Source organism: Lathamus discolor, chromosome Z (assembly GCF_037157495.1).
Source record: "Lathamus discolor isolate bLatDis1 chromosome Z, bLatDis1.hap1, whole genome shotgun sequence".
In the NCBI taxonomy this organism is placed as follows: domain Eukaryota; kingdom Metazoa; phylum Chordata; class Aves; order Psittaciformes; family Psittacidae; genus Lathamus; species Lathamus discolor.
Window position 1 is genome coordinate 108,984,459 of NC_088909.1, and position 9,136 is coordinate 108,993,594.

Below are 9,136 nucleotides of genomic sequence, written 5' to 3' on the forward strand. Positions count from 1 at the left end.
GCAGGAGGGACGCGAGGGGGTCCTCTCTGAGGCTGCGGGAGGGGGGCGTGCTCGAGAGGTGCAGTGTATGGCTGTGGGTGTCGGAAGGACCTCGGAGCTCATCCAGTTCCAACTCCCTGCCGCGGGCAGGGACATCAGTGAGTTAGGTACACATAGGTTTATATTGTGGTGGTACATCAAAAATCCATCCTCATCCTGAGCTTTAAAACGTTCTGGGTATTGTCCTTCCTGCACCAGGTATGAGCGGTAACATGCTGTTTGTGCTTCGAAATCACTACAGCAGCACAGGCTCCTTTTCACTTCCTGCTTGCTCCTGCTTAAGAGCCAGCTTTGAGGTGGCTTCGCCGCCTTTGAACTCCATCACAGCAGCCTTGCTTCAGACCTGCTCAAAGCCACTACCAGCAGTGTAGCTATTCCCTTGCAGTTGCTCTCTACGCCCCCTTCCCCGCCTCTATCCTCAGTACCCTTTTGCCCTCTTCCCCGCTCATTAGCTGGGAAAGACGATCTTCAGCTGCTGCCCCACTTTGAATCAGTTCTGCATCTGCCTAGAGAAACGTGTCCCAGTTTTGCCTCAAATGCAGGACTGCTGCTGCGCAGAGCCACTGCTCCTCTGTACTGCACATGCCTAATAGATTCTGAAATCATCTGCCCATGTGCTGTCACACACGTTGATGCTTTAGTGCTCCTGAAAGGATAGGAAGATGGGGGAACTCCTTTTCATCCATTTTTTAAAGCTGTAGTTTGTAATCTAGTACTGGCTTTGTTTTAGAACAAGCTGTCTTTTAACAGTCAGTATGCATGAAAAGGAAATGGAATGCAGGCTTCACTTCAAAGTTAGTGCTCCAATCCAGTGCATCCACCATGGAAACATCTACCATGGCTTTTCTGCAATGATTTTACAAAAATGCTTGTATACCTTCCATGTTTTATCCGCTCCACATACAAACTGTCCAGTTTCCATGATAGATATAACTGATTGAGCCTCTACCCTCGTTGCCACTGAACTACACAAAGATTATTACAAATACTTCATAACAGATCTACTACTTTAAAGACTAGCACGATCGTATTCTGCCTCAGGCCAATGTTACTATGGCTCATTAGCTATATAAACCAATATACAGCTTCATAGTGAAGAGATGATAGTTGCAAGTGCCACAAGCATGAGGAAAAACAAAAAGAGGAGTGTTCTATGTAAGAACTGTATGTCTGGTATCTGGAAGAGGATGGAGCTGAATTTGGAGGTACTCCCGCTGTACACAGATATAAAGTGAGTTATGAAAGAGAGTGCTTAATTTAGAAATTCACAATTTATTGACAAGTTTTCACTAAAAACAGGAAACAACATAAACCCCTCCTCCTGGATAATCTTTACTCTGCAGGTCACTGAGACTGAAGATCATTTACACATTTCACAAATTTATCTTTGTATACAAAGAGCATATGCTTTAGCCATCAAGGTGCCGGAAGAAGAGATGATAAACTGCTTTATAATAGCTAAAACACTTCAGCACAGGAACAGATGTAAGAGTTCTAGCTTTTCTGAAAAGATACACGAGAATTGGCCTTCTTAATTTCACACTCGCTATGTAACATCAGACCTCACTTGACAGGCTTAACTCAGACAAGGTCTGTACCAAAGCAGTTAGCAGTGTTTCTTCAACAGAACTGCCAGATCGCACTCAGTTTCAACTTCCAAGTTGTTCTTTAATGAAGATGGAGGGCAGCGAAGAAGCAGCAGTAACAGAAGCTGCAAATACACTGTTTTTAAACAAAAACTGCATTTGAAAAGGGTACAGTATTCCCCTCCCCAGAAGCTCAGACTACAAATGATTCCCCACTTCCAGAACACTAATCACCACAAACAATTTTTAACACACATTTTAAGAAATGTATAATAATCCTTAACAGAGCAGTAACAAACACTAGTCACTAATATCACTCGCTAGTCTAAATCAGCACAGTAACCCAGCTCCAGATACAGCTTTTTTAGGTTTTGCATAGCAATTGCACCCAATTTCAACTTACTTTGCCACCATTACTGGTTTGAAAAGTTTATGAAACACAAAGGGAAAATCCTGGTATCAATCAAACCAGGAAAATTTGATTTCCAATGTAAACTGAATTAGGATTTTACCCAGTTTGATCTGTTCTCAAAATCACAACTGGAATTCAGAAATCTGAAACATGTTTGATCTCTTCTTAACATCACAACTGGAATTCAGTAATTTATGACATGCTTTATCTCCTCTCAATATCACAAATCTCTCTGTACCACAACTGAACTTCACTAATTTATAACATCTTGTAATATTGAGGGGGATAAAACTGGAATTCAGAATTTATAACACTTGGTCTCTCAGTATCACAATTGGACCTCAGTAATTTATAATGTTTTCTGAGCCTAATTCGCATTCTCTTGAACAGTACTGTGGTAGCAAGTGTAAAACACACCTTTTTTTTTAATTTAACAACAAATTGTGAAGGATAATAAAGGAAATTCATCCCTGAGGAATGAGATATTTAAAAACCGCATACGATCGACAACCGCGGCAACACCTGGTGATGCGCACACCAACAGCCAGCACTATGAACAGGCAGCAACAGAACTTGTCATAGTCCAACATATTTGCAGTGTTGTTGCATTGATCCCCGTATCTTGTGTAATGAAACTGCAATTAGGAAATAGGATAAATAGAAATAGTGTCTTTATTATGTTAAGTTGAATGTCAGATTGACAGCTAAACCGTGCCAGATCCCCAAAAACTCAGTGGTGATGGTTCATAACTTGCTTCTTTGGCCATCCAAAATGTTTTTCCCCGGGTGTCTTCAACCAAACAACAGGAGGAGAATGATTGTAATGGAGTTCACTGCTATGAGTGGCACTGCAGGGAAAGAAGAGGAGTTATTGTAAAAATTTTCCTTTTCCGCATCCAAATGACAGAACTTTGCATTATCTCAGGAAACTAAGGAGCAAAATCAATCAAAATCTTAAAAATGCAATTAATTTGGCTGCCAAAATCCAGGATTAGTGGAAGGAGCCAGGATCGAAGCTTAGGAAGCTAAAAATTAGTAGAAGCAACATCATTAATATCTTTTTGTGGCCCATCATGTTTTAACTCTAACCCAAACAACCCCTTCACCAAATGAAACTAAACCGTCTCAAAGTCAGTTTTTAGCCTTGGCTTTGCTCTGATTTAGAAGAAATGCATCAGTTTTTACTCTGTGTGGGCAAAAAAAATAAAGATTTGTTACTTTATCATCACCTTTAAAAAGAATTTCTGGCGTGCTTTATAGGGAAAAACCACCAGTAACTTACAAATTAAAGTCTTTTTTTTTTTCTTTTTTGCCCCTCATCTTTTGAGGTATATAAGCCTGGCCTACCCTTAAGAATACCAGGAATTATATTTCCCTCACCAGGAACTGCACATGGTGAAGATAACTGCACCCTCTGATTGATCCTCCCCACCAAGCTCCCAAATTCCAAGGAAAGACAAGACACAGCAGTGGCACCACAAGCTGGAATAAGGGAATGTCTTAAACTTTATTCAAATTAGGGCACCTTAGCTGGGACCTGCGCCCTTCTACCGAGAATCGAGGCATGAAGGAAGGACAGATTGGGAATGACGAGCAGAAATAGCAACTGTTTGTTAGAAAAGAAGAGTGAAGACAATGATGGTACTTCACTAAAGCACAGAAACTTCACAGCCAGTAATATCTGAAACCAAAGCCTTACCTCTCATTACAGTTCGTATGGATCGAATGAGGTTCGTTAGCTGAGCTTTAATTCCTGGTTCTTCTCCAAATCCTCCAATCCCTTGATCACTTCCCCAGCCAACTGTGTCATGTAAGTCAAGCCAGACATGTTAGAAAAGAACCCCCAAAACCACGCAACAAATGCTGTCAGCAATATTAATGGGTGATCTGTCTTGAATAGGGTTAATTTTAATTAACGTAAACCAATTAGTTTTAGTTCACAATCGGAATTTAATACAATATACTGAAAACTTAAAAAACATTTTCATGAATGCAACACTAACAACAGATAACTAAACAGATCAATGTTTCTCTGAAAGAAACCCTTACTTTTTTAATAGGCTACCATTCTCTTCACGCCACAGGAACAAAGGAGTGTATCTGGGTTTAAAAATACCCTCCAAAATAAAACCAGACTACAATCTGTTCATGGTTCTTTACTAGAAGATAAAATAGCAAATATTTGTGGGGTATGAAATGATGCTTCAGCAGTGAGAAAGGAGCTACGTGACAGAAAACGCTCAGCACAAATTCCAAACCACGATGGTGATTTTTGTGACTACAGTTACTTGGGAGGTTTTCAGAGGAACATTGAGGTGCTGCAGGTCTACAAAGCCCTTCAAGGGAGAAACTTCCCCACCTGCTGCAGGAAGGCCAAGCATGTGGTGCCAGCAATGGGTCCAGGGAATTTTGAGTCCTTTGACCATTTGGGAATATTCAAGAGCAGAGCTGGGAGAGGCCTTTGACATTCGTAGAATCACAGACTGCTTTGGGCTGGAAGGGATCTTAAGTTCCAGCCCCTGCCACAGGCAGGGAACACCTTCCACTGGAGCAGGTTGCTCCAAGCCCCTGTGTCCAACCTGGCCTTGAGCACTGCCAGGGATGGGGCAGCCACAGCTTCTCTGGGCACCCTGTGCCAGCGCCTCAGCACCCTCACAAGGAAGAGCTTCTGCCTAAGAGCTCATCTCAGTCTCCCCTCGGGCAGGTTAAAGCCATTCACAACCTCTGTGTTTTTCTCCAGACAACTTTCGAGAGATTTATTCCCCCTTTCCCATCTCCCTTGCTATTCCCAAATCACGCGGGGCTCACAAAGACACTTGACCCATCCTGCCAATCCGCACATCTTCCTTTTCATCGAACTGCTGCTCAACAAGAAAACCCCAAACACAAACTGAACAGATCCCTCACTGCAAATCCTACCAGGGAACAGGACAACAGGCTAACTGCCCGCACTCCTGCCAAAAACCTCACTCAGCCTCGGAGAAGCCAGGACTCTCCCCACGAGGACACTGTGAAACCCTGGATCACAAGTCATTTTTCCTGGGGCTGTGCAGATCTTTGTGTGCTTTGTGGGGCTTTGTTTTGAGAAAGAAGATGCGCAGCCTCAGTAATTTCTTCAGTACCGCGGAAGCACAAAGGTGCCAAGACCGAGAGGTGCCATCTCATCACGGGAAGGGCAACGACAGGATGAAAGAAACGCTCTTATGCTATCACAAGAAACCCTCTCACGCTATCGCGAGGTATGGCGCAAATGAGGGCGGAAGAATCAAACAGCACAGAAAAAAAAAAAAACCAAACCTCTAAAATTATGGGGTTTTTTAAAAAGAAAAGAAACAACACAACGACGGGAGCCCGGCCTTCAGGACCCAAAACCCCGACGGCATTCCGCGCAGCGGGTGCCCAACACCGGCTCGGTGAGGCGGCCGGGGGTCCCCGCGAAGCCCGCAGGCCTTTCCGCGCATGGGCGGTGGCCGCGCGGTGCCGGCCCGCGGGAGGCCCCGCGGGTGCGCCCCGCTCGCCCGGGCTCACCGTGACGCAGGAAGCGCTCCTCATGCAGCACGACCACGGCGTTGACGAGGAGCAGCGCGGCCTGCAGCAGCGAGTACAGCATGAACGCCATGGCCCAGCGCCGCCGCGCCGCGCCAACCGACGTGGCGGGGAGGGGAGGGGGGAATCGCGAAGGGGCGGGGCCTCGGAGGGGGCGAGGCCTCTGGGGTGGGTGCTGGGTCCGCCCGCGAGCCCGACACCGGTAGGGTCACCCAAGGAAGGAGGTTGTTACCTTTATGTGTTTGTACAGTTACACATTTAGATTTTTACATTCTTGCACATTTATATATTTTTATATTTGTATTCTCATTTGCATATCTGTATATTTCATAGAATCGTAGAATCATAGAATAGTTAGGGTTGGAAAGGACCTCAAGATCATCCAGTTCCAACCCCCCTGCCATGGACAGGGACACCTCACACTAAACCATCCCACCCAAGGTTCTGTCCAGCCTGGCCTTGAACACTGCCAGGGGTGGAGCACTCACAACCTCCCTGGGCAACCCATTCCAGTGCCTCACCACCCTAACAGGAAAGAATTTCCTCCTTATATCCAATCTAAACTTCCCCTGTTTAAGTTTTAACCCGTTACCCCTTGTCCTGTTACTACAGTCCCTGACGAAGAGTCCCTCCCCAGCATCCCTATAGGCCCCCTTCAGGTACTGGAAGGCTGCTCTGAGATCTCCACGCAGCCTTCTTTTCTCCAGGCTGAACAGCCCCAACTTCCTCAGCCTGTCTTCATACGGGAGGTGCTCCAGTCCCCTGATCATCCTCATGGCCTCCTCTGGACTTGTTCCAGCAGTTCCATGTCCTTTCTATGTTGAGGACACCAGAACTGCACACAATGCTCCAGGATGGACATAAATACATAAATATGGAAATACACACATATTTGTCTGCAGAAGAGCAGGAGCAGGGGGGACCTTATTGCTCTCTACAGCTGCCTGACAGGAGGTTATACTGGGGTCTGCGGTCAGTCTCTTCTCCCAGGTGAGAAGGAGATGGTGAGGCACTGGAATGGGTTGCCCAGGGAAGCTGTGACTGCTCCATCCCGGGTGGTGTTCAAGGCCAGGTTGGACAGAGCCTTGGGTGGCATGGCTTAGTGTGAGGTGTCCCTGCCCATGGCAGGGGGGTTGGAAGTAGATGTCCTTAAGGTCCTTTCCAACCCTAACCGTTCTCTGATTCTAATAATAGGACAAGAGGGAACAGCCTCAAGCTGCATGAGGGAACGTTCAGGTGAAGATTAGTAGCAATTCCTTCCCCAGAGGGTGCTCAGGCATTGGAACAGGCTGCCCAGGGCAGGGCTGTAGTCACCGTCCCTGCAAGTGTTCACACACCCTGGAGACGAGGCCCTTAGTGACATGTTTAAGTGGTGAACTTGGTAGTGCTGGGATAAAGGCTGGACTTGGTGAACTTAAAGGACTTTTCCAACCTTTTCCGTAGTTGATTCTATGATTCTATTTATAAGGTATATTACTTACATTTTATTTATATTTGTTTGTGTGGCTGCCCCATCCCTGGCAGTGTTAAAGGCCAGGTTGGACGGGGCTTGGAGTAGCCTGCTCTTGTGGAAGGTGCCCCTGCCCATGGCAGGGGGTTGGAACTGCTTTAAGTTTCCTTCCAACCCAAACCAATCTGGGATTATATGATTCTATACTGTATTTCATAATATATATTATATATCCTATATATGTGTATATACTATATACACTATATAGTGTCTATATATATATACTTCATATGGACAATATCAAGTTTTTTTTTCCCTGTATATTTTCTCTATATGTTCCTTTACACGTTTACCTCAGATCCCAACTGTTGTTCATCCAAAACATCAGGACTGCAGAAGTCAGGATTCTTAGCACAGTCCCGAAGAAAACAGTTATTTTATATTGGATTGATCAGGGCCTCTGATTGCTTCTGCGGCCAAATAACAATAATAACTGGAACTCAGGGGTACTGTATAGTTATCAATGCATAAATACACATTTTTTTCCCTTGTATCTTTCAGTCCCATTGGCTGAAGGGGGAAATTTGCATGATCATGCTGATTTAATTTCTCAGTGATCTTACACTATGCAAACCCCTTCAATCCTGATGGTTGATGGCTTTTATTACTCCATCAGGGTACAATATTTGTATAACCACTGTGCTGTGATGGCTATTGGGCTTATCACCTTGATAGAAATGGCAGCTTTGTGCTTAACGTGGTGTACTGGAGAGACCCCACCTCAGTTCTTCCCTCTGCCAAAGACTTCTGATATGATTATATGATGTGGGCAAATTATTCACAGTTTTTCAATACTCTCTCTCTGTGCTTCAGCTCTGGGTTCAGAGCTCCACTCACCAGCATGAGGTGACCTAATACTTCTGTGATTAATTAAGCATTGGGATCAATAGATGCTCAGGCAGCATGTGAATTAGCCATGAAGTAACCCAGGACTCAGCTTCTTCTTGTCTTCTCCTTTCCTTTCCAAAACACTTCCTTTAGTACAGCTGATGACATAGTATGGTCAATGATACAGTATAGCTGATGATGTAGTATGATGCCTCTAAATTATCATTACTATTAAATAACATCGTATTTTAACAGCTGGAACTGGAAGCAAGAGAAAGTGGTCCCCGATCATCAGACCCATACCATATATTACTGTACTAACTTACCTCCAAATTACTACCTTTACATAAGAGACATTGAACAGAGAACAAAAAGTCAAATCTATTCATCAGAGCTTTGTCACCTTGTCAAAATTATTTAACATTTGAGTCTCAAAAAGGAACATAATCTCCGTTCAGGGAAGCAAGTAAAATATCTATTGCAGTTCAGTGAGATCAATATTATTTCAGCATATACTGAAGCTTTTATTATATGGAAGCTAAAAACATTCCCAAATGTTGGCTCTGATTTTGCAAACACTTTTGTGTAGGATTGACTTAACTCATGCTGACAGAGGGAACACTTGAGCACACCAGCACCATGAACACACACTTTGCAGGCTCAGGAATCCCAAAATAACTTCTGTATTTCTCATCTAGATTTTTAAATCTGGTATGGATACAAACTCCCTAACCCCTGTCATCTTAACACTTCAAAATGGAGCCATTTCTACTTACCCAGGCCCACCCCAAAGTTTACAAAAAGCTTTTGTTAACCATTCAAACCATCTTTTTCTGTGTATCTATAAATAAAAGAAAACCTGATCCTGATTTTTACCAAACCCCCTACACACAGAGAAAGTCAATATTGAAAAGATTTCATCCCAAAGGTCATTACAGTTTTTAAGAAGTTGTGAGTGCTGACAGATAGTGGTCTCACAAATGGAACTGCCTTTTGCTCTCAGGCATGACTTAGGGCATTATGGCAGTAATTCTATAATTAAATACAGATAAATATGATGGGTCACTAACAGGCACATCTAATAACCACCATCCTCAAGCAGCATTTCCTGGGCTATCTCCTTACTGTATCCAACTATAAATAAATACTAACCCCAGCAAAGAGCTAATGTTTAGAATTATGGCCCTGAGATTAAAAAAAAAAAAAAAGAGGTTT

At 43.9% G+C, this 9,136-nt stretch overlaps 1 protein-coding gene across 1 annotated transcript; it reads right to left on the reverse strand.

The window, feature by feature from the left end:
* Positions 1 to 1,291: 1,291 nt before the first annotated feature.
* IER3IP1 (immediate early response 3 interacting protein 1) lies at positions 1,292 to 5,700 on the reverse strand. The gene is made up of 3 exons (XM_065663373.1): positions 5,566 to 5,700; positions 3,737 to 3,838; positions 1,292 to 2,885 (listed from the first exon to the last, which is right to left on the reverse strand). The coding sequence occupies exons 1-3, from the start codon at positions 5,654 to 5,656 to the stop codon at positions 2,830 to 2,832; spliced, it is 249 nt and encodes an 82-aa protein (XP_065519445.1). The 5' UTR covers positions 5,657 to 5,700; the 3' UTR covers positions 1,292 to 2,829.
* Positions 5,701 to 9,136: the final 3,436 nt, after the last annotated feature.

Excerpts from the sequence above, each read along its gene's own strand:
- IER3IP1 (XM_065663373.1), bottom strand. The coding sequence starts at position 5,656 with ATGGCGTTCATGCTGTACTCGCTGCTGCAGGCCGCGCTGCTCCTCGTC. Across the intron at positions 3,839-5,565 it reads GGAGCGCTTCCTGCGTCACG|TTGGCTGGGGAAGTGATCAA; the intron begins GTGAGCCCGGGC and ends TACATGACACAG. Across the intron at positions 2,886-3,736 it reads CATACGAACTGTAATGAGAG|TGCCACTCATAGCAGTGAAC; the intron begins GTAAGGCTTTGG and ends CTTTCCCTGCAG.